Source organism: Haliotis rufescens, unplaced genomic scaffold (genome assembly GCF_023055435.1).
Source record: "Haliotis rufescens isolate VD_foot unplaced genomic scaffold, xgHalRufe1.0.p SCAF_4, whole genome shotgun sequence".
In the NCBI taxonomy this organism is placed as follows: Eukaryota; Metazoa; Mollusca; class Gastropoda; order Lepetellida; family Haliotidae; genus Haliotis; species Haliotis rufescens.
Genome location: NW_025964112.1, coordinates 49,129,397 through 49,156,453, shown reverse-complemented (window position 1 = coordinate 49,156,453; position 27,057 = coordinate 49,129,397). Strand labels below are relative to the sequence as shown.

Sequence of the window (27,057 nt, the reverse complement as noted above, 5' to 3'; positions counted from 1 at the left end):
TCTTTGAAAGGCATTGAGAAGTGATACACCAGAGCTCCAGATAAGCTGGGTATCTGCGTAAAATACGCATCAGAAATGCATAAATACACAGTAAAATAAAATCCAAACGTATCAAATACGCATCGAACATTACAGGTACGCTACAAAAATATAACTTGTGCGTATCATCAAAATATTGTGAAGTAACCCTGCGTATTCGATTAGCAAATCAGCAACTTATTTTGAAATTATAAACAGGCATTCCGTCAACCTTGCCAAACTCCAAGATGACAATTACATCATGATCATTTGCCATCACACTTTCTTGTGGAAGTATCGTGGTATAAAGCTCTCGAACCCACACGACACCAGTTTGCAGGGACTAGATATATAGTGGTTTTAAATATTTAACTTAAATACCCACATGTGTAAAAACTAGTGGGTAAGAGAAATTTGAATACCCAGATAGAATTACTGATACCCAATGATTTTAAAATGCATGGGTAAAATACCCACAACACCAAAAGCTTATCTGGAGCTCTGATACACATAAGGAAGAGAATTTGTGGATGTCAACTTCTTTCCATTGTTTAGCAAACTTTTGTTGATTGAACTGCCCAGGGAATGTTGTACGTACAGTCCAAAAATAGTATATTCGTGTCTTATGACATATCTTCCTGGTATATAGGCATTGTTCTGTTCCTGACCTCAAGAAACAATACTGGTTTGTGAGATATGTCAGGGATCATTATTTTTTATTGGACATAACCAGATGAAAAGCACAGAAACAAGTATGAATGTTGTTGTGAAACTATTACTCCTAGTGAAACGAATATTAAACATGCCATGTCACTTCCAGTTAGTTTCCACCCTTGTTGATTGTTTGTGACGAGTGTTTGACTTCTTGTACTGTACCTGGTATTTGATGTGACTAGGTGTTTCACTGGCGGCATTCATGGGGAATTATTTGTCCTGATGTATTTCGTCTGATGTGAAAGTCAGCTCTATTGATGTGGATGGGTTGGCAGCTGAGGAAAGGAGCTCTGATTGATTGCATTTGCCAAGAGACAGAAATCAGGGAAAGAAATTTGGATAAGTCTTGGAGGTCAATAAGAAATGTTTATTGGTACTACACTACTTGCTGGTGGATCTTTGACCTTTGCAGTGTTGTCAGTTTTCCTAGAAGATAGATGCCAACTACTCTGATGCACAGATGTTATAACAGTTGCGTTCATGTTTATTTCTTGCTAGTATTCACATAAATGGTGTTATCTGTGGGATATTTCAGTCAGACTAATTAGTAGAGCTGTGTTGTATAAATTAATTTGACTGAATTTGGGATTTGACGATAGAATCAAAGTCAATGCTTAGAAATGTTGTCGATGCTGATGGTTAGGATAAATTCTGGGTTTGGTATTAGACATTGGACTTACTTGTTTGGATATTTTGTTAGTTGGTTGTCATTGTTATCAGGTCGACTTATTTGGATTGAAAAAACCCCAATGTGAATAACATTGTCTGATGTGTTGATGGTGTTAGCCATGTAAAAATATTTAACTGGAAATTGAACAAAATTCAATATATTTTCAGCAAAATATGATTGTGGACAGTCCACAAGAATAGGTCATGGTCAATAACCAATTACAGTTTAGGAGGACAAAGGACAAAGGACCTTTACCCAAAATGGCCTAAGAAACATTACTTTGGAAAAAGTAAAGCAGATTTACTGGAATTTGTCTGGCAGATGATCTGTTCACTTTGGTGAAATCATAGGTCTTACACCAGCAGTGACAGATTCTTGTCCAGTTGGCTTCAACCGATTGTAACCAGCCATGAAAGATCATAGAAAGGTGATCATAGAGAGTCCGCCCGGAGAGCGGAAGGTCCGGGGTTCGATCCCCTGCCTTATCATACCAAAAGACGTTAAAAGATGGTACTTGTTGTTACCCTGTCTGGCGCTCGGCATTAAAGGGCTAAAACAAGGACTGGTCGGCTCGGAGTCAGTATACTTTGTCTGAGTGGGGTATTCATGTTAAACTGCGGCATGGTATCTCAGTGTGCTAGCACTATAAATCGGCATCAGTCTGGCCTAGTACAAGCAGCCACACACACACGTGTATGCACGTCACTATATTCGTGCAATAATCTTGGACGCTATGTTAAACCCAATTTCACCTCACCTCACCAGATATTAGCGGACTGGATAAGAAATTCTTGGTAGTGAATTGATATTCGTTGACAGGTTTGAGGTCAAACATATATCAAGTTCCCAGTCCCTCTTAGCTTTCATATGAGCAGACTGTTGTTTGTTTCTTGTTTAACGCTGCACTCAGAAGTAGTCCAACTCTATGACAGCTAATCTGATCTGGACCAAACATCCAGTGATAGACATCATGAGCATCGATCTACGGATTTGGCATATGACATGCATCAGCCAAGTCATTGGGCCTGACAACCTGATCTTGTTTATCTCTTACGACAAGTTACACAGCGAGACACATTTTAGACTTCATCGTAGTCTGTCTCACAGACCCTGATACAAATATATATCAAATACAGCCCATGCAAGTCTATAATGTTTGGCAAGTCTATATTACTGCAGTATCAGGATGTATCTGAAAATGAAGAGAGTCTCTGGGCTCCCTTTTATTATATTTTTATTAAGATAATTGAACAACTTTTTTCTGTACCATATGTTCATTTCAGATACTAGATGTTAGTCTTACTTCATCGCTATTGGCTTCGTTGGCATATCACCTGGTCACAGTTGAGATACTGTGTGATGCCCAGGGGCAACAGTATGGTAAACATTTACAGTATTTCCTATTGTCCGAATCAACCCGTAAAGATCCTGGTAACAATTTGTCTTCAGTATGCTTGTCGTAAGAGGCGACTAATGGGATCAGGTGGTAGAGGGTGCTGACTTGGTTCATGCATGTCATCATATCCCAATTGTGTAGATCAATGTTCATGATGTCATTCATTGGATTGTCTAGGGCAAGACTCGATTACTTACAAAACGCCACCATATAGCTGGAATACTGCTAAACGAACAATATTGTCATATCCATTACTTAATTTAGTAAAACATTTCCTTCCAATTGAATCCGGATTTCTTGACATGCAGTAAATACAAATGAATATATTTCTGGAACCTCAATATTGAAACCATACATGTCATGGAAGTCATCTAAGGAGTAACTATCAAGAAAGTAAGTACCTGATCTCACTCACAGCCATTCAAAGCAGATATTGTGAAGACGTACATCAAAGTGGAGCTGTGGCAACAATCAGAGCGTGGCAAGAGGTCACATGACCGTACCTTCACTCCTGGCCTAACAACAACAATATCGGAGTGGCTCCCATGTCATGCACCTATATACCTACATACAATAACCACTGTGTGCTCAACTAGACTGTGTACATGGTGTAAATGTAGTTAGATTGGCAGCTACGTCTTTCAATATCGTGGAGTTGTAAAGAACTTGTGCTTGTTGGTTAGTTTATTACAGATACTTGTGAGAATGGGACAAATGCTTTTTATGCTTTGATATGTAGTTTTGACGGGTTTTGGTTATGAGGACATGTTTGCATAGGAGGTTGCCAATTGAGGCCAGTGATGAATAATGAACAATATTTTACATGCAAATAGTGCTTTGGTTCAAGATGTAAAATGAAATCTTAAAGGTGAAGAAATGTTAAATAGGATTGGATCCCTTGCCAATTCGTTGGCAATTTTTCATAACTTTGGGAAATGGATATTGCATTAATTATATATGAAGTTTGATCAACATGTATCAGAACATCTTTGAGTTGGTTGTTTGTCTCCACATTCTGCTGACCAGGCAGGTTCAGTTGGCATGTCAGCATGTGATGTCATCCATTTTGTCATGGTGTCATGGCATTGTACTACCGGGTATCTACAGAGTGACATATTGTCTCAAAATTGAGTGTTCCATTTTCAGGAGAGAACTCTTTGAAATTACTGATAATTGATGCTGAAACTTTGGTAACAATGTTGATAAACATTATGTGTTTTATGATTTGCAGGTGTTATTGAGTGTTCAAATTTCAATGCCAGGAAATTTTATTTGCTGTTACTTTACTTGATGATGATGATATCTATATGATGCATTTATTAAGCACCTGACTTCCACCTTAGATCATGTAGATTGCTGCTCAGCAGTAGCACAACAAAATGTGATGATGATGATGATGACGACAACGACAAGAATGATGTGTCTGCTGATCAACAATTAATTACTTTCACTGCGTTGCCTCCTTATTTGTTTATCAACAGGGAAAATATTAGGCACTTTGCCACTCACATGAAACAGCCTGGCTCATGTTGGAAGCTTCCCTCGGGCCAGAAGACATTTATCATTTTGATAGCTTGCAGATGTGTTATCATTATTCTTGCAACTTGTTTTCTCGGCATCAATTTCCCCAAATGTCTCATACAACCATCCCTTTGTTCAGTGAGTGACTACTTTATTTTCGACAACTGACGTACAATTGAAAATGTAGCGTCCAAGGATAATATCTGGGTTATTACTTAAGTGTTTGGGCACAACTATGTTGCCTATATGTTAGAGTTAATTGGCTCACAGACAATGTTGATGGTTTCTTGTTTAGCTTATTAGCAAGTACTGCATTTTACTGGATATTGGCCGAGTTTCTAAGATCAAAATCCAAGATATGACAAACTGGGTTGGCCAATACCCTAAACGTTTTTTTTTAGTATTTTGCATGGATGTCAGTCTACAGTGAGTACTAATAGAAATCTGCAACTGAATAATTTCACAGTCCTATGAAATGCCTATACAGTAAGCTATGTTTATATCGAACACGCTTATAACGAACTGACATATATCACAAACTTATTATTTGGTTCCGGCCATTTGCTGTATATATGCTTAAAACAAAGTACGGTTTAAACGAACTAAAATTAGCGATGAGTTCGTTATAACCGTAGTTTTCTGTGTATACAATGTTGTGCATAAATTGAAGAAATGTTATTATAACCCTTTACTATTCATAATCCATACTTTTCAATTTATGTCATTGTTTTGTGAAAACAAACCTTTAAGAAAGTGTCAACATGTCAACATGATCGATGACTACACTAGAAACAGGTAGGTTTTTCTCCTGGGAGTTCGCCCATTTCTGGTGTCCCCCGCCGTGATATTGCTGGAATATTGCTAAAAGCAGCGTAAAACCATACTCACTCACTCACTCCTGGGAGTTCATGGACTCCTACTGTGTAATATAACTTCAAGGTTGTTTTATTAGTAACAGGTGGTAAAAATTTCCACAGTGACTGGGAGAACTGGTTGATTAACTCAGGGTAGTTCAGGGCAAGGCTGCAAAATAACCTTATTCTGCTAGTTCAAGACTAGTAACATTCAGGAAGGAATAGTATTTGTGGAAAACTGCTTTTACCATCATGGCCATGAGGTAGATAGATGGCAACTCTGTAGCAGATACAGTTTGCTGACCAGTGGAAATATAACAACTCTGTCTGACAATGTCCTACATAGTAGCTATATATATGTCAGTGATCAATTTGGTTTTAGTTTGCTTTTTGTTTAACACCAAACTCCAGCTATATCCAGAGTTGTGTCCCTTTGCAATGGCAGAATCCTGTGAATTTGGGTCTGAATACCTGTTCGCTCTGATGATGTTTCTAGGTTTGTCAGCACCATACTCGTGTTCGTGGATGTCATAAAAGTGGTAATTATCTAAGACCTGCATCACTTTGGGCTTTCTTCCCACATGAAGCTGTGATATAAATTAAATACTGTCAAAGCAATCATTCTCACTCAACCTTAAATGGTGATATGGATCAAATCCTACCCATAGTGTTGTGACACAAGAAATATTTCTTACTAACTGTACGGTTGCACCTGTAATTATACTCTACTACCTCCGACTACCTCCAAACCCTAATGTAACTACTTTATCATGTTTATAGTGATCTCTGCTAGCTGTGCCAGCCCAGGCTCCTGCTATGCACACATTTCTTCCTTTGTGTTAGTGTGTGATTATCAGAGGAAGTCATGTCTACATTGGTATGTTGAGCTCCTGTTGTATATCACGTAAGTCAATAAGTGTGTCAATATCACTGGGAAATAAATCTTTCAGGTAAGCTGGCATTGTCAATTTCACCAGCTGAGAGAATGACAAGTCAGTTCAAAAGGGATTGTCTCATACCAGTCGACACGCCCAACATATTCATCCACACACTGAAACTGATTAAAGTCGGAATTTAAAATGTTTTCATATTTTGATTTTGTAATTAAATAAAAGTGACAAAGCCCTTTCCATATTCATAAAAATTGTATGCTGAAAGCAGAGTTGAATGTACAATTTCAACTACCATATTCGACGTAATAAGCGCCCCGCTCTAATAAGCGCCCACGGCGACATTTGCTAATATATTGGCTAGTAAACAATCCCAATTACGCCCCTTCCGATTGATCAATGTACACAAGACTTATTTATTCGCGTATAATACGCACTCATGTGTTATATGCACCCTTGATTATTGGCAATTAAATTCTGGAAAAATATATCTGTCATATATAAACATTTCAGGCTGTCAGCTTAACCACGAAATTAATCCTTTAACTCTCTGAGTTTTTCACCAAAATAATATTCTAATAAGAGCCCCCTATTTCTAATTTTGAGAGCGCCCTGGGCGTTTATTACGTTGAATACGGTATATACATGATATAATAAACATGTGTTTATGAAACACTATGATATCTTTTACTGTTGGTTTGAAAAATTACTTTTGAAAAAACAACAATATCAATATCAATATCATTTTCACACAAAGTCCTTGTAAAGATGCCCAGACTTCGACAGGGCTGTTGACAGTGGAGAGTTGTACCATGTTAAACCTAAATTATGATATTTGTAATGATCATCACACATATTTATCATTTATATACTGTTGTGATCCTGTTATCATGCCTATAATCACGATCACGCTAGTCGCCATTTACAACAAGCATAGTCACCTTTTACGGCTAGCAGGGGTGTTGAAGACCTATTCTACCGCAGATCTTTATGGGTGAAAAAATATAATGATAAACAGTGAAGTAAGATACAACTTATTTATGAAGCATGTAACCTCCATGGTAAGACAGCCACATGGAAATTAAACAGAAAATTAAAACTGCATCAACATGCCACAGTCTGTAAACTTTCTTGACTAGGACTTGCAAAAACTTCAGCTTGAGGAAAGAAATTATTCATCAAGGTCATTAATCACAACAGATGGGAACTTGTAAAATTTTCAGTGTATAGTCGTATGCATTTTGACAATTTGTGACATTTACCTATTGTTATGACAAGAAGTAAATTGGTAAACTAAATCGAGAAACTGGCATTTACTTCATTAGATCTGAACATATACTACTCAGAAGAAGTTAAGGACCATCCAATTTTGTATTTTAATGGTTAATCTGTCATGGAAGAAGCTATATGGAAGAAGTAGGTGGTCCTTAACATCTTCTGAGTAGTATGTATCTGATTTTGCTGGGAACAAATGGTATCAGGACGTTTTTAAGAATTTATGAAGTTTCGATAGGACTTCCTTTATTTTATCACTAAATGTTAAAAAAAAATCAAGGACATTTTGTGAAACAATGAGCCACTGTCCCATGTGAAAGCCTGAGGGCTAGTAGCAAACACAGTTATTCCTTGTACATGTACCTTACAGTTTTATTGAGTGTCTGAAACATAGTATACAGTAAAGTACGGTTATAACAAACTCAAAGGGACTACTACTTTTAGTTTGTTATAACCGTAGTTCGTTATAAGCATATATACAGCATAACTACAGCAAATAGTCGGGACCAAAAAAGTAAGTTCGTTATATCCTTCAGTTCGTTATAAGCGTGTTCGTTATAACAGTGGTTTACTGTAATATTAGTTTATTAATATGTATGGTACAAGGGAAACATGCTCAGTTGATGGTGGACCTTATAGTTGAAAATCAGGAACTTTGTGTATAGGCATTGAAGATTTCAGTGAACTGATGGATTCCTCTCAAACCTGAGAAGTGACTGAATGATTGATTGACAGTCTTCCTCAGTGGCAGATGAGGTATTGGAGCACTACGTGTAAGGCTCTTGTCCAATCAGAGATCATTGTTGGATCACATGGAGGACATTTATGTCCCGATAATTACACTGCAGGCTGTACGGTTCATGGGAGTACATGTAGACTTGCACAAGTCTCTAAGGAAATGATTATCAGTTTAAATCATAGTTCCTAGATAATATAAATAATAAGAACAAGTTATTACAAGACTGGCATCCTCAGAGGTACTGTCTGCTTATATAGACATGCCTATTGTAAATATAGAATTACTATACATCCATGGACTTATCATTCAGTACAGACTTGGAGCAAGGCTTGATTATATGCTGCACATGCTTTTTATACCTTGCTTGAAGTAAGATGGTGACCTCACGACAGCTGGTAATTTATCAAAATGTCCAGGTTTTCCAACCTGACAAAAGAGAAGCTCAACTTATCAAATAGTTCCTTTTTGTTCTGGCAACGTTCTGTTTTCAGTTCTGTGGCTCATCTTCCGCTGCCTACGTTGAGAACTAATTATGTTTGTTTGTTTGCGCTCTAAATAATCAATCTGGACCAGTCAATCCAGTGATCAACATCATGAGCATCGATATATGCAATTGGGATATGATGACATATCAACGAAGTAAGCAAGCCTGACAAGACAACCAATTATGAACATGAGTACCTTAGTGTTTTCATAACCCTTAGTTAAGCCAAACATCTAGTCTCTGAAATGAACACATCATAACAGTTGTTAAATTATCTTTATAAAATATAATAAAAAGGAACCCAGAGGCTCTTCATTTTAAGATACTGCAGTAATCTAGACTTACCCACTATCATAGACTTGCATTGGCTGGTTTGGATATATTTGTTTCAGGATCTGTATCACAGACTACGTTAGTTAAAAGTTAAAGATATCGCTTACCAGATGAGGTCGGAATGTGTTTCCTTATCATGCAACCTCAAAAAAGTAAAAACAGGATATTCCGAGCAACCCGTGAGAAGTACTATCAGACAATCTAGGCCATCGATTAGAATTCTAGAATTTTCTTTCCTCCAGTTTTCAAATTTTAAGTCAATATTTTTCTAAGCATTGTCTGGAATAGATTTCGCTAGTTTGAAACTAAAGCTCAAGAAAGCTGCTTTCTGACTGGCAACTTCCCATTAGTCATTGCATTGGTCGGTTGAAGTTCGAGAAAGGTTGTTGTGACGTGACCTGTAATAGCATGTTCTAAGATCTTTGTTAGCTGTAGCGAGAATTAAGATCTGATTTTAATGAGATTGCTAAATGGAGAGGGTTAAATGTTTGGCTGGCAAAATAGATCGGAATTATCATCGATGGGAAGATATATGAACGATTATCGATATGAAAATTGTGTCATCAATAATACCTTGCATAAATTATTGTGATGAAATAAAGTTCAGTATGTTTTGGTAAGACTTGTTATTGTCAATAATGTTAATTGCTGAACACATGCTGAAGATGGAAAAGTAATTGTTTTTGTTATATCTCAAAGTCCACAAAGTAATCTCTGAATAAATGAGCCACCACTCTCCAGTGGAGTGAAATATGTTGATTTCTTTAGGAATGATTTTTGCGTATTTGCTCAAAGATACTTCTCCGATATTTATCGATAATTGATCAACATTTAGTTAACAATTATCGATCTCAATGATCTGCATCGATAGCCAGCCCAAGTTATATGCCTTACTGCATCTAAGTAGTTGTAGAAATTATATAATATGCCCTTTTATCGTTTCTGTGTATATCATTGCATATCACTGTGTATGTTAATAGAAACTATGTATCGGAGAGGAAATGTCTTTCGATTGTCATGTACATGTTGTAAGTAGATGAGGATGTTGATAGTAACATGAACCACTTTGTCTTCCACTCTCATACAATAAGAACACTTGCAGCAGTATCCGTCATTTCAGTGTGGGCCAGTCTGTTTGCATGCCTCGGTTATCAAGTAATGTTACATGTGAGGAAGCAGAACTTTCGTACACATTCATAGGGTAAGAAAATATTCTGAACAAGGTATTTTAAATTTAATTTTAAAATGTTAAGACATCACTTCCTTTGAAAGAGAAACAGAACTGGTTGTGGAATCAATAGTATAACTTCTGATGTCGAGAAAACGGACTCGATTTTAAGATATTGGGAACTTCTTTCTGCTGTTCTTTTGCAAAACTGTTGATGTGGGGTAAAGCAAAATTCACTCACTTATTCCAGGATGCGACTTTTGTCACTTTTGCTCGTGCACACAAAAGGTTTTGGCACAGACTGTCTGTCTGTCATTCACTCATCAATGAACAACGTGAACAACGTGAGTGAGTGAGTTAAAATGTAACGTCGCATCGGCATTATTTCAGACATATATGGATGTGAACGACGTGAACAAATGACAGCTTCAGTCTGAGCAAGGATTGTGTTGTATTGGGAAATTATAAGATTAATATCTCCTGATGATCGGGGAATTGGGACATTAGATGAACTGTGATAACATGAGAACATCCTTCTAAAATTAGCCCCACCACAGTGCTCTCTTATTTACACACCGACAGACTTTCACTATCAAAATACCCAGTTTAGACTTCTCAGCTTTTTTGGTTGGGTAGTTGACTTTGACTTGGTGAAATGCAATTATTCCCCAGATTGGGTACAAGCTTCTCTCTCTCTCAACCTATGCTGGTTGGAAGTGTTGCTCAAAATATCAGTCACTGGATTGTCTGGTCCAACATTGATTATTTTCTGGCCGCCCTATACAGCTTAAATATTGCTGAGGGCAGCGTTAAACAACAAACAAACAAATATTATTGTTAGTTATTACCCCAATATTGGTCACAATATGTTTTTGGAGCTTTGAAAGGTTTGGAGGCACCTTGAGAGACTGTAAGCAGCCATTGTTGTACCTGGGCCACGTTCAGGTAACACACGATGTGGTAGCTGTGTCGCCTCGTCACCTGCACCAGGTATTGTGGCTGCATGTGTAGGCTGCAGGCGAGAATGCGCCAGTGTGTGCTCACCATCTTTGTAGAAAACTGCCATTGACACTCACAACATGATCACTGAGCGAGCCGTGTGTCCGACAGTTGTCACGTACTGGGGTGTGTATTGTTGGGCAGCCACAGTACACAAGCAGGTTCTTAAACGTTCGTCTCAAAACGTTTTATGCTTCTTTCTGAGCTGAAATTCCTGCTGATCCAATTCTAGCAACTGCCATGCTCAAAAAGAAGCAGCTGTCAGTCGAAGTTAGCAAAAAATGTCCCTTTTTGTCGAAATGAACCCTAATGCTTTCTCTCTACCATACAAAAAATCTTTCAGATTGGACGTAGAAGTAGTGGAAATAGTCCCTGAGTTCGCACTGGTGTTATGTGCAAACAGAGACTGAATGCAGCGATCACAGGTAGACTGTTGAGTTAAAAGGTAGGGATGATCTGAGGAGAGTGGTTTTAAGGTGTGCAGTTGGTGTAGGAATGTCTACTTGTGGAGAGACCATCTGTGTTTATGTTGCATCGAGTGAGATTGAAGTGCAGTAGATATTAGAACATGTATATATAGACGAGTGTTGTAGTGTCTTCAGAATGGGCAGGATATTCTGGCAAGTAGGTATCATTTTCAAAATGTCTTGATATTTAGAGATTTTGTAAGATAAAATAGCACACTTATGCATTGTTAAGTTCAGAATAAATGTCAAGGATTCATTTTATGACTCTAATGTTCAAAATAAAAGATTTTGGGGAGGACAAGAATAAGATGTTATGGCCAAAGGAAAGTCCTTTGTAATGGTGAATGGCATTTTGTAATGGTGAACATGGTTTATGACAAGTGCTCTGGTACTTTGTGAGAGACAAGTTTATTGCTTTATATAAAATGAGCTGGATTAGTTTCAAAAGCAAACAGAATGTTCAGGGTAGATAATGCTAAATATACGTTTGGGGGTCATGCAAATTTATTATGATCCATCTCATTTTATATTTATCTTGATATATAAAAGGAAAAACAGAGATGCCTCTTTATCGTAACAAGTACCTACATTGATTGTATTTAATAGTTGTGTCGTACTGACAGCAGTTTTGGATGAGATATTATCTGAAAACAGTGTTTCCTCGCTATTGCTTCCTTCAATATAGCGCTAACATGGTTATAGCGTGCCGTAATGCATGGCTCCCAAAATTTACTTACCTTTTTAATAAACTCAAGTTTTACACTGACTCATTGTTTTTTCCCCATCACAAAAGACATTACCAGCTGATCAGTTACGTGCACGTAACAGTGGAAATACCAGTCAACAAATCTAAACTGAAATACACAAAATAATCCTATTATTACACTATGTGGTTATAAAAACATGTTCATTGTATATCTGGACTTGCGTTTGTAATATATTTTATTAATTTTATTCAAAATTGCATTCAATATTGTTTGCATTAATTTCGGTGAAATCGCGTGTGAAGAAATCGCACAACTCACCGTTATTTAGAGCAACCATAATCAGATTACTGCTAGGGACGCCTTGAAACGAACTTTAGTTGACAGAGAATGGATACATATATCATAAATGCCATATTTTGACTCGTTAAAAGTAATATTTTTGGCACTTTGACTATTATACGTCAACATAACATTATCGCAATCAAAATACATCCAGCGCTGGTCAAATTGTTCCATCCGTAAAAAATATACTGTTTGCACACAGTTGTACCAAAGTGCTACGCTTTTGATTCTTATCATTTTCGATATATATATAGTAAAAGCTGCACCTAAAATAATACAATACTGGAACATGTTATTCCTGGATATATAATCATTTCAGATACAATTTCTTCCGACTATTGCATAAAATTTCTTTGAAGTTGTATCATTGGGTAGTTCTTGACTGAATCACCGGTAGATTGGGAGAATACGTGTGTACAGCTGTTTGCTATTACCAGGCTTAGTTTACGAGAAAATACACAAGGTAATCATAATCTTCTGCCGATAAAACAATGCCTTGGGGAGCAGGAAATGCAATTTCGGTGTTGAATCACCATGTCTAGTGATGTTTTATATCAAATTTTATATTTTTATTGACAAAGTTTGTTATACCGGTTCATTCACCTGAATTTGCTGATGGGATTCAATGTACCTCTTTCACTGAGCATAACACCCGATAAATCTTTTTTTACACTATGAATCATAAACAACTACTATTCTTATCTGTTTCCAAACCCAGAAACGTGCATCATAGTTCGTGTTAGGTAGGCAGAGCATGAACTGTTGTGTTGGTCATCTGGTCCCTACTACTGACTCTGGGGTGGTCGAGTAGCCTAGTGGTTAAGGCATTTGTTGTTATGCCCGACATGGGTACAATGTGTGAAGCCCATTTCTGGTGTCCACCGCCGTGATATTGCTGGAATATTGCTAAAAACGGCGTAAAACCATACTCACTCACTCACTCACTCACTACTACTACTGACTCCACCTCCGTTAAACCTCCGATTGTCTATAATGCACCTCAATTATTTGAACCCCAAAGGTAGCTTTGTAGCGAGGGATCACTGTATTTGATTTTTTTTTAGAAAAAAAGGATGAATGTAATTTTTTATTTTAGATTTGAGATTGTTATAAAATGAGGTCTTTGATGTTTCTTTATCGTCAATTTGACACCAGATTGTAAACACTATCTGTAAATGCATCTCTGTTTCTGAAATTGGCAAACAGTACTTAAGAAAAGAATGCCCAATATCATAGTTGTTTGCTGAAGTGAAGTTCAGCTTTGCTCATTCCAATGCAATTTATTTAAAGCCTTGTCTGCCTTCTTGTAGCTGCCAAGGTAAGCTTGGAATAAACCCAGTTAATTTGTGTGTTTATGACCTGAATAATATAATCTTGACAGGAGATCCTTGCTAAACACACAACATCTTTGTGGGCCTGAAATCAAACACAGTGTGGGCGATATTTATTCGAAAAGTAAATGGTTGGCAAGTTATTATGGGTTTGACTTTTTCCATCTCTGAAATTTTTAATGCATTTCTTATTCTCGCTTTGGGAGTATTGATATGTTTGAAAATGATATATTCAAAGTGTATATTATGTAAAATTTTGGAAATAAACAAGAACACTGTTGAAAGATTAAGGTGAAATATTAATTTTGGCTACTCATTTATTAACGGCCTGTGTTGTAATAACAGGGTTCAAAATTGGAGATAAGTCATGAGGTACGTCATATGTCCTAATGTTGACAGTAATATTTTTAGCTGCTCTTTAGATCAAAGTGTTATTGCAAGGGTGTTTACAAAGAGGCCTCTCTTAATTCCTAAAACTGTGTATGACAGATTTTGTCACTATTTTCTGGAAACATAAAGATAGAGTACTGAATTCAAAACTACCAAGTTTCAGGAAATTAAATACAATTTTTCAAAATTGGACTTCAGGAAATGGATGAAACACTACAAGTTGTTATCCATGAGCCAGTCTTCACAATAGCAATATTGGGATTATGATGAGGTAGTGAAAAAGTAAATATTTTCGTCCATTTCGCCATGCTTGACACTGCCAACTGTAAATCATCAGTATTCCAGGTCTTTGAATATCCTGTCTATGAAAAATATGGTTTACTCACTACAGATACGAGCACATACAAGTATCGTGATATGTATTGGATCGTGAGCAAGGTAACGTGATACGTATCGGATCACACAGTTGGTGTATTGTGCCAGCCCTACTGAGTACATACCCAGGCCCATCAGCTGGCGGTCGACATACCAATACTGTAAGACTTTAATGTATGTTTAAGACTCTAGTTATAGCCCCATGACCTGGGTAGATTCTCTCATCCTGATGTCAGTGCCTGCTAGATTATCAACCCATTCTATAATAATGGGACCAATTTCATGTCACGGTTTATCCTAGACCCTCTTTAGAGCCTACACCTTTACTTAGTTGGCCAGTGGTCTTTAATAAAATCTCCACAGTCAAGCAATTAGCAAGTTAGGTTTACTTTGTTGTCACACCAAGATGGGAGGTCAGCGATGTTGACTGGACATGTTGACCGTTGGGATTGAGATGGGCTGTAGGGGAAAGTGTGGAGAGTGTGTGGGGTGTTTCACTGTGGTATGGGGCTTTGTGAATGACACTGACACAGTCGCTACATTCTCCAAGGTACTGGGAATTACAGTCTTGGTCTCCTGTGCAAACTCAAGCTGTGAGGAGGACTGGAGATTGTCTGACATGCATTCTATGAAATTCCAAAAGGTGGTGAACTTTGTGGTGGGTCTGCTTGTAGGAGAGTTTGTGGGCAAGAGAAGTTGGGTACTATAATCCATGCCCAAACTACTGCTCCAAGGACGAACCCATCTTGTGTCATCTTTTTCAATAGGTTTTAGCATTAATATAAGAACTGGAACCAGCTGAACTTACCCCACATTTTACTAGACATAGTCTTCAGGCTAGTGCCTAAAGTTACAGAATGTGATCTCCCTCTCGCTCTGTTTTCATCAAGTAATAGTCTGTATGTTAATATGCAACATTGCTAAAATCTACTGAAAAATATATGAAAGACAAGTCTCAGTGTTAAAAAGAAAAAAAAAGAAGAAGAAAAGTCTCAGCTTTAGAAATTGGCACTAGTCCTGTAGTCCTTGCCAAACTGCCCAATAGTTAAGGTATCATAAGCAGTGATAAGGAGTAGTAGAAATTTGCCTTTTTAAAGGGATTTGCTGTATGTTATCGTAAGGACTAGTGGACTAAAATGCTAGTTTCTACCGCTGAAGTCTGGTGGAGTGGTGCTGCTGCTAGTACATTTGATTTTGATGTCTCGTCAGATGTTATTTCTTTATGACGATAACATTAATCAGATTCAAAATGTAGAAAGAGATTTGTGAATCCTTGGTATGACTTAATCTTACCCTGTGTGTTTGAAGGCATGGTTTACTCAGTCTGAAAGGTAGCTGATATTTGTTGATGGATGATCATTTCTATTTATGTTTGATAAGGACTATGTTGATAAAAATTGTGTTTTAAACCTGCTGTTCCCAGAGGGAAGGCTCCGACCTGTGACTATGCTAGCAAGGTGTGGGAAGCTGTGTGGACTACAGTGACCAGTGTTGATCGTTGTAATCAGCTTTTGTCTAGGGATCAGTTTCTGGCACATCACTTGATCTCCGGATTAGTGGAACATTTGACATCCTTGGATTATGGGATGCAGACGATGCGGAGATCTCCCCAGGATCGTTTGGATTCACCAGCAGCACTTGGAGTTGTCATATTTAGACTTGACCTTAGAGTTTCTTGCGATGTTTCTTTCTGTAAATAGTGTGTGTTCCTGAAGCGGTGTTATTTCTTGGGGATTGAAGTGTTTTGTATTAAAATTGTTGAGGAGCGGTGTAAAAGGGCTCTTAGTGCAAATATTTCAGTGGTTGGTGCTCTGTTTAATTGTTTGGTCATGCTTCTGGTTGAAGCAAGTTGGATGACTTTCTTCAGGTACCTTGGAGAACAATATCAGGTTTCTTTCTCCTTGTCACATATTTTCTTTTCAAATTGTGAACAGATAATCAAATTAACTTATCAAACTCTAGTCAATTTCTGTAAATTCATTTTTTCCAGATATAATTTGCATGACATATTTAATCATTGTTTAATGGCAGTTTTTGTCTAAAATTTTGAGTCTACAATCCAGGAACTTGTCCTTTCTTATCTTTTTATCTTTTGCTTCGAATGGCATGTTGGTAAAAATGTTGACTCATCACAAGGGAGATCTTGGTTTGATTTCCACATGGGTAGTTTGGTAATATCTGGTGTCCCTTCATCATGAAACAGAATATGGCTGAAGGCAACATAAAACTGTTCATCCCCTCACTCATTACATAGAGCTGTCGTGAGAAAAGCTGAGATTGTTTTTACTAGACTTGGACTTGTAGCTACACTCACTGACTGAAATGGCAAACCAGTGAGTTGGAACCTGTTCTATGAAGTACAAGGTGTGTTGACATGGTGGAAATGCATGGCATGTAGCCAGACACCTTGTTCCCTCGACCAAACCTTGAGCCGATTGCTAACCGCACAGCAGCTGGACATGACCTAAGTTGTCAATGTCACAGTGGATGATTGATCAGCCGGTGTGGGACACACCCTTTGGTCAGGGGCCTGTTGATGATGTATAGAACATTCTGCAGATCTGTTTAGTCAAGGGACTGGCGCCAGTACTGTGAGACTTGTGGAACACAGTTGCTGAAATTGAAATGATTTGTTTGTTTGTTGTTTTATGCTGCACTTAGCAATATACCAGAGATACCACTACGGCCTGTACATAATCAAGTCTGGCCCAGAAAATCCAGTGATTGACATCATGAGCATTGATCTACACAACTGGGATAGGATGACATGCATCAACCAAGTCAGCGAGTCTGACCCCGATCCCGTTAGTCGCCTCAACAAGCATGGGTTGCTGAAGACCAATTTTAACCTGGATCTTCACGGGTTGAATTTAAAATGAAATCTGGTCTACACAATAAATCAAACCTCCTTAACAGTAGGGTTGATAGGGTAGCCAGTAGGTAAGCTGGAGCTGATCACGACCTGGGTTCAGATCCCAAGATGGACTCAGTGTGTGAAACAGTTGACATCTCCACTGCAGTGTCATTGCAGGAATATTGATAAACATAACTTATGACACAACTGAATCAACCTCTCTCCATTTGCATGACAAAGTTTATTTGTACCCCACATCAGCATGATCAGTGTGTGAAAGCAGGAAATGTTTTACTGCAAAGGTCCTTGGGGCAATGACTGTCAACTGTTACTTATTCATTAATATGGCATGTGATGATGGCTGGTGATATGGAAGTTCATATCACTGCTAATATACAAGTAACATCTTCGTAATAACTTATTAATAATATAATATGATTCATTTGTTAGTTTCGGTCAATATTGATAAATCTGGTTGATTCATTCATTTCCTTTCTGTGATGTAAATAAGTTGATATTTTTATGTTGCTTATTTGTACACCAGTAGACTGAGAAAGCGTGGTATGTTGTCAATATTTGTTCCTTGCCCAACTTCCCCTTGAAGATTCCATGTCAGAATACATCCCGAGGCCTCATGCTGATGAGGATCTGGTGGTTACAATTAACGTTTAACCTGGCAAATGAAGGGTCATTGCCAGTGTCTGAAATAATTTTACTGCCTACAAACCAGGCGGGTTGGTGACTCATATAATAAATGTAACTAGTCGGCTTGAAAGTTACAGGCCCCATTTGTAATGACATGCCAGAGTAGATAATCATTATAATTTTTCTCAGATATTCCTTACTCTGTGATTTAACATTTACAGCTTTATAATCTCAAAGGTAGTGCTTTCTCTCAAGTAATTGAGTCACTGCCAGTGTCTGATTCAAACTTGTTAGTGTCAGTGGAGCAATGGAATTTTTAACTGACAGTCGGGCAGGTAGAATTTCACCTATCCAGACAGAAATGTCACCATCCACAAAAGTGGGAAGGCAGTTATTATGACACTGGTCGTTGCTCTCCAATAACATGGATTGTTTCTCATGCTATCAACCACTTGTGGCCACGATTAGACTGTTTACAGGCTGATGGCTATTGCTGATTTGGTGCACCCACACCCCCTGAACTCACCCCCCATGAACCCACACACCCTGAACTCACCCCTCCCGGTCCCACCCAGCCCTGCACTCACACCCACACAATCTGCACCCGCCCCCCCAATCTGCACCCACCCCCATGAACCCACACACCCTGAACTCACTCTCCCTGAACCCACCCTAGCCACAGCTATGTGATTACACCTGCGTACAGTACGTTGACATACCTGGAAGTGTGTGGGGTGGGAATGAAATATGAACATGCATTGGCAGGTGTCACTGGAATGCTGGGAATGTACAGGGAGGTTAGAGGTCAGGTGGCATGAAGTGAATTTGTCCTTCCGCTGATATGAGCTTTTGTGATGGACTTTAATCATGTTAATATTCATGGAAGGATGCTTGACAGATGTAGTTGATCAACCCTTGAAGTATTGTGGACAGAAACTAGGATATAGGATCAAGTTATGTTTCGGTGGTTGCAATTTTTAACAAGTAAGAAAATCTAAGTCCCAATTTTAAACAATCTGTACAATTTCATTTTGGTGTAGATGATAGCTTTACTTATTCATATCAATTAATGTTCTTATCATGCATTAATATTAATTGAACTCCTTGGGTATTATATTCGTTAAGATGTCCATGTGAATTGATGATTGCTTGCTTATTTTTAACATGAATCAGGTATATGTCTGTTTGCATAACGTCAGTGTCATATGCCACAGCATTCATGTGTGGTATGCGATACAATGATCAGGTGTCATTTAGGAAGAGTCCACTGCCATTAGGATTGCCATGTATTGCTGATGTGACGGGAAAGTTTACCTCACTCTTCATCACCTTACTTCTAAGCTCAGGTGTTGCCTCTACTTAAACCTTGAAACAAAAACATCTGATGACACCTACGCAGGTCAACAGTACGAAGTCGGAATGTTTTCTGCTCTAAAAATAAAGAGACATTCTATGCCTCCATATAATTCTAGTTTAAAAGTCTTCACAAAATTGTTTTCTTTTAGAAACATAATGTTAGTAGAGCACAGGTGATGTGAATGGAGTATCAGAGTTATCGCCCTACACACATCTTTCAATTGATTCAATTGACAATGACTATTAGTGACAGCAATCTGCTTGTGTCAGAATCAAATGCTATGTTCAATATTTCATGTTGAGTTTGTGTTTAATTTATTAATATGTTCAGGAGCAGAATAGTTGTCTAGCACGTTATCTTTGTTGTCAGAGTTAACTTGTGGTTTATCAGATGGTTGAGATTGTATCCTTTACTCGGGCTATCAGCCATTGGCTTACCGATCTACATGACCTTAGTCAGAATGTAGGATCCCAGCAACCTGTGCTTGTCCTTGGAGGTGATTGCATGACTTTGTATCCCAATAGCATGGATCAGTGCTTATGATGTCAGTCACTGGATTGTCTAGTCCAGACTCGATTATTTTCAGGCTGTCGTCATATTGATGGGATATTGCTGATTATGGTGTTAAACAACAAACAAACAAACAGTCCAGCATGTCCAGACTGGACTACCTACTATCCATTGCAGGGGCAGTCGGGTAGCCTAGTGGTAAAAAGCGTTCGCTCGTCACGCCGAAGACCCGGGTTCGATTCCCGACATGGGTACAATGTGTGAAGCCCATTTCTTGTGACCCCCGCCGTGATATTGCTGGAATATTGCTAAAAGCGGCGTAAAACCATACTCACTCACTCACTATCCATTGCATGGGTGGAATACTTGGTAAACATCTAAGACCTGCATCACAGGCCTCCTTCCACATTAAGCTGACACACCATGATATAACTAGAATACTGTTAAAAGCGGCGTTAAACCCAACTCACTCACTCATTCATGATGGAACTTGACAAGCCATCAGCAGTGCAGTCCAAATATGGAATCTCGTGCTTCTGTATAGATCTAACAGACATGTGTCAAGTATGGGATTTCAAAGTTCATCAGCGGTTAAATTATGACACATATGATATTCATGTGTCCACGACATCTGGATCGTGACGAGATGAGTGGTCTTATCCTATTTCCTTTCTAATTATAAGAACTGCAATGTTCCTATCATGTCGTTATCATCAGTAGATGTTGACCTGGCTCCTCTTGCTATCAATATAGTTGACAGGGAAGTTGGCTAAAAAATCAGAAGCTTTCATGAGGATATTTACCCTTACACTGTTAGATAAAGTCTGTTTTTTTAAATGGTAGGTAACTGTTTCAATGCTCCTGTTCATGTTTAATTGAGATTTATTAGTTGATGTGTTTGGACTTCTTTGGGTTCATAGAGTATTTTACTCTTTGTCTTTTGCAGGACTTTTGAGTTGCCTGTAATCATTACTGTTAGTCGAAATATTCAGTGTTTACAATCTGGTCTTATAAATTTTCTGGCTTTTATGAATATTCTTAGATTTATTTTTTTGAGGGGGGGGGGGGTTAGTGATTTACGATCCAGACATGGTTACCCTTTTCGCAAACACCTGGTGTCATCACTGATTTTCTGTGATCCATTTATATCATTTCACCACTACTTTGCCATGGAATCTGATTCCACAGATAATCAAGACTGATTATTCTCTGGTTTTGACAATGCTTTTTCACCATTTGTTCACATGATGTTGATATAATTTGCTCAATAATATAATAAACTGGTAATGACCAACATCATTGCCTAATCATATCAAATCGATATTACAATCTGACATTTTTTGGTGTTGTCAAAATCTATGAAATAGTTACAAGGCTGTTTTTGTTGTGTGTAGAATGAGGGTCATTCTTGCAGTCACATGGAAATAGACTGTTGTAAAACATATGGAACTAGAACAAAATATCATGAGGAAATGAGATCGGCTCTGTTGTTATTTTATGTGTTCCCAGCAATGCATTTGCATGGAACATTATGGTAGCTGAAGTATATATTAATCAAGCTAATGTGAAATTGTCTGCCTTTATTAACCCTTATTGGGCAGTGGAGTAGCAGGGATTGAAAGTAACTAAAAAACCAAACAACCCCACAGGGCTACTGGAATTATTTTTTCTGCTCACCTGCAAAAGTTTACTAATCCTTATAAAATAAGAAAACTTGCAAAATAACAATCTCTAATGTACCATAAAGACATAAAAGTATTAAGAAACAGTCAGAATATATGGACTTAGTGAAATTAAGTACAATATTCATTACAAGAAAGGTTTGAAATGTGCAAAATATCTAGTGAGGAATTGAAAGGATGATAGATAATTTACAGTATGTCAAGAAACTTAAAGCTTACGGACTAGTAGAATTATTATTTTCTTAGCCTGAGGTAATTTCCACTAGCCTTGTTCCTTCAGGCAATCGTAATTCCGTTCTCGGGGAAGATTAATGGTTAAAGCGTCAGCCTTTCAAACCGAAGACCCGGGTTTGATTCCCCACGTGGGAACAGTCTGTGAAGCCCATTTCGGGTGATATGGCTGGGATATGGCTCAGATATTGCTAAAAGGGCTGTAAAACTATATTCACTCGCTCACTCATTAGAACTTATTTACATTATTGGGGCATTCGGGTAGCCTAGTGGTTAAAGCGTTTGCTTGTCACGCCGAAGACCCGGGTTCGATTCCCGACATGGGTACAATGTGTGAAGCCCATTTCTGGTGTCCCCCGCCGTGATATTGCTGGAATATTGCTAAAAGCAGCGTAAAACCCCACTCACTCACTCACTTTTACATTATTGCAAAAACTTACAAAGTTTTGTTTGTTGCAGGCCCCTACAAGAAAGTCTGACACTGACTCGTCTATGGCCGCTCTGACATGATGGGGCAGTACATCAGTGTCCACTCCTCTGAGAAAACCGATAACCACCTCCGAGAAAGACAATCAACTGACATGCTCAACTCCACCATGTGACCTTGCCTGCGAGTGATTGGAACCTCCACACTGTGTCTGTGAATACCCCACTATGTAAAGTTGTATGGAATGGACCTTTTACACTGAAGCAATTGTTATCAAATGGCACCCAATCATTGTGTTTTAATGTTTCTGTCCACTTGAACACTTGTTAGGAAATCACTAGTTTAGTATTACCGTCATTCCTTTGAAATGATGTCATCAGCATTATGTGATTAAACATGGCCGCTACAGGTGCTGTCACGTCGTCATCAGACAGGAAGGACGTTTTGGAGGCGAGTCGTACAAGAAGTGGGAGTTTGAAATGTGAAAATATTGAAAATCAGCCTCCAGAAGATCTATCAAAAATTGAATTTGAGGAAGGTGGTCACCAATTACGTGGATTTCGTTCCAAAGTCAGCAAGATGAAAGAAATGTTTCAAGCTAGTATGTCAGGGGACAAAGCATCTTCAAAACCTGAGATCAAACTGACAAAGCCTCACAGTGCTCCGTCGTCAACGAGCAACTCTTGGCAGCGGGACACCAAACCTACGCCTATTGCCGATTTGGATAAATCACCCGAGATCAAACGAAAGCGGGTATCGGATGTTATATCGCCAACCTCAAAATCTGCAGAAATATCTCCCTCAGATAACCTCCTAGAAGCAACCAATCATGTACAGCGATTTAACTACACAAGAAATATGTTTGCTCGTATGGAGCAGGAAAATAAAATTGCACAAGAACGTGAACGTAATATTCGGATTCGACGACCGTCACCGAATCGTCTTGGCCGTTCTCACACACCACCTGCTCTGTCACCTGTCAGTACATCGCCATCTAGCCCAGAAAGACACAAAACCATGAGCCCAGAACGACACAAACCTCTCAGCCCAGAACCGAGAAAGTCGTTCGATTACGACCCAATAGGTCGAACTTCATCATCATCATCAAGTACCACTGAACTTGATTCAAAGATCCTTAACTTGGACAACAGTATAAGCAAACAAAAATTGTGTGGTTCCTTAGAAATGTTAAAAGGTGATTCCCTCAGAGACAGTGATAGCTTATCATCAATTCATGGGAGTTCGAATTCAGGCCCTAGTTTTCAGCCTGACATCACAGATGCACAAGTGTCTTCCACAGTGTCACAGTCGTATCATAAACCTCCACCATCGTATTCATCGTCAACGCGCGGTGCTTTATGGCTCAAGAGATATGAAACCAGGGACAATGCAAACATTCCAGATAGAGACAGAACGTCTCAGCTCAATGGAGAGAATGACAAGAAGAAAAGCTGGCTAGAAGACAGAGAGGAACGTAAAGATCGCTCCAACAGCGATCCCGAAAGAACAAGTGTCACTGGTTGGACTCGACCAAGTCGTTCCCACTTCAGATCTAAACATGGCAGTGATGTTTCTGATAATGCTGCACAGTCATCCTGTAAGGCAGAATCATACAAACAGGACTCAAGTCTTTCAAATTCACATTCCAGTGCTAATGAACAAAATGATTCAGAAGCTCCTGCGGTCATGATGCGGGCCAAGAAAGAGGACAGTGTGTCAAAAAGTAATCGGCTAAGTAAAGAAGATATTCAGAAAGCCATAGAAAAGGCCGACTCCTATCTCCAAAACCGAGATGATGAACCATCGGGGAAAAGAAGATCATGGGATCTAAATCAAAGACGGGATGACTTTTCACGTGGGAAGAGGCAATCGTGGGATGTTGATAAACAACAAGAAGATGTTCGTGAGGTTCGAGTCCGTTCATCATCTTTAAACGAGGACAGTAGTAGAGACCGGACTTCATCACCTGATGAAAATACAGGTGATGGTAGCTCTAGTTCTGTGCCTGAAGCTGTTATTAGTAATGCTTTTGTACATCTGTCCAATTCAGGATCATCTCTAAATGACAGTGAGCCTGAGCTCACCAGATCCTCCTCATCAATATCCTCATCCTCTCGGCCCACCCCCATTCCAAGACGGTCAGCTCCTCCACCCCCTGACAAGCCCCCAAATGCTACCCTGAACTCAAAGAGGCCTATTATTCCACCTCCACCGGCACCAAAGCCTAAATCACCTGAGGATTTTATGGCAGAGAATGTAGAGACTATTGTCCAGTCAACTACTTCTACTGTATCGTCATCAGTTGAGCAGCATCTGCCGACCCCGGACTGGGACCGACGAAGTGACAGTACAGATGACCTTGATGAAGCGATTGGAGAAGTAGAGTTTGTTTCCCCGGAGGACCACATCTATGTCAACCAAACGTAGGTTCAGCATTTATTATCAGTCACGATTTTGTGTTTGATTCTGTGTTGATGAGATGGTGAAGTGTCAATGTTATAACCCTAATGTCAAGAGTGAAAGATTTGGGGGTGCCCAGATTCAGATAATATATGGCAGCAAACTTCAGGGACACAATCCCCTTCCCTCCAATTTCTTATACTGCTGACTACAGAGCAGTTAGAACATGAGGCCCGCCTTTTTTCTTTTATTGGGGGGTTACAGATTTTTTATCGTCACGATTTGGCTGAAATATTGCCGATGTGACGTAAACCATAAACTCACTCGCTCACTCGCAGATTTTTGACATAGTTGAGGTTGGTAGGTAAAAAAATTAATTCTAATAACTTCAGTCCATAAATATGAAATACCTAGTCCAGCAGTGGAGGTACTTGATGTTTCTGCTATGGTATTTCTACACTGTGACCCCTCAATGTTTAATTATTTAACATGTTTTTCAGTAGCATGTTTAAAGTTTAAGGCTTTTGATTTTTAAGGCCTTGTGACAAGTATGAGGCATTTTCGAAATATATATTTTCTTAATATATATTAAAAATTTCATTTAGAATGTTTTTATTGTACTCTTACATTTTCCATGATTTTATTTTGTTTGTTGTTTCAAATAATATGTATTTTTACTTTCCAGATGAATTTTTTTGTTTATATCCATGCATGCTTAAATTATTTTCTTTAATTTTCTTGTCATGCAACCAGCACTACGAAGACTTTTTTGAAATCGTTATTTCGCCATAATTACCTTACATCGGTTTTTACAATTTTGACTTAACTGTGGTTTTAGGCTGATATGATGTTTTATGAAACAGAAACCTGGAAGAAGGAAATGTTTATAGTCATCTACAGTCTTTGCCAAAGTCTTTTGCCCGAACTAGCCCAGGCTTTAGTTTACTAGCCTGAAATGGTTCATCATAAATTTAATGATGTGTTTGCACAGATTAATAGTTTCAGAGCCATTGCATTGTTTACGCACATAAAGCTATAAATTATTAGTTTACAAATATTCATTTTCAGTGATGTGTTTAATGTGTGGTGCGCCAAATGCTGTATTAGTTGCAACTTTCAACTCAGAAACAGACAAATAACTATCAGAATAATTGAGAAAACATGTCAAATATCAAGCAAAAGCAAATATTGGTTGCTTTGTCCTGATATACAGAAATGGACTCGAACAACACTTCGTGAAATTTGCAAACGCAACAATGTTTCATAATAACAAGGGGTGCCAAGCTATTAAAATAATTAAAAGACAATAAATATTTTTATGACATCATTTTATAGATGTAATGGCACACAATGTTTTAAAGATTATAAAAAAGCCATCAGCGGTTATGTGGACTTCGTTGAGCATAGCTGAACCAGGCAATAAAGATCAACAGAGATCATTATACAAGTATAAGAACCTCCTCAAGCAAAAGATGACATCACACATTTCTAAGCACTGTGTCAGTCTGTGAAGAGGTGTAGACAGTGGTCATTTCAATTTATCATTAAATAATATCCAAACATGAACAGGTATGAAGAGTCATCAAGTATGATACTTATGATACAAGTGATATTAACAGTGTTCCCTTTTACCGGTAATTTCCAGTTTTTTACCGGTAATTTCCAGTTTTTTACCGGTATGATTAGGCATGGACCGGTAATTCATGTGACTGCCAGTTCCTGTGGACCGGCAAATAAAGTACCTTATAAATCTTTGTTGTTGAACAAAACATCGGTGATATTCATATTAGTATATTTTTGGAACAAAGTCGGTTTGTTTCCCCTTGTCAATTTTAGTGCAAGGAAATAACATTTTGCCTTGCTTCGAGGTTAACTTTATTTTTAGCGACTTAATCTCGAAATATTTTTAAAAAGAGCAAATCGTGACTGGACTTTGTATGAATGACATGTAGATCTAACTAAGATCTTCAGAGATAACATCATTGTATTAAACATGATGTTGAAGGAATTAAAACCCGGTAATTTTCATACGTTTTTTTATTTGTTGAAAGCTGGGACTGACAAAGATTAGCGGGGACTGATAATTTTTAGAGTTCAAATTTTTCCAAAGCCAGCGGGAACACTGTATTAATATGGTAAATCGGTTCTGTGCTAATCATGAATTCTTATTTGAGACTCATGCAGAGCTTACAAAGAGAACAGATAAGGTTGCAAGAGTTATTTCCCCTTGACCACAGAGCTCATCCTTTTTACGCCTGGGCCTTCTCAGCAAATTCTG

At 38.3% G+C, this 27,057-nt stretch overlaps 1 protein-coding gene across 6 annotated transcripts in view; it reads left to right on the top strand.

Moving 5' to 3' along the window:
- Positions 1–27,057, top strand: part of LOC124151570 (neurabin-1-like) — a 116,089-nt gene that overhangs the window by 16,816 nt on the left and 72,216 nt on the right. For all 6 annotated transcript variants that reach the window (XM_048381905.1, XM_048381908.1, XM_048381904.1 and 3 more), the window contains exon 2: positions 22,412–24,802. In XM_048381905.1, the coding sequence (XP_048237862.1) occupies positions 22,776–24,802 (2,027 nt within the window). In that variant the 5' untranslated portion in view covers positions 22,412–22,775. The remainder of the gene's footprint in view (positions 1–22,411; positions 24,803–27,057) is intronic.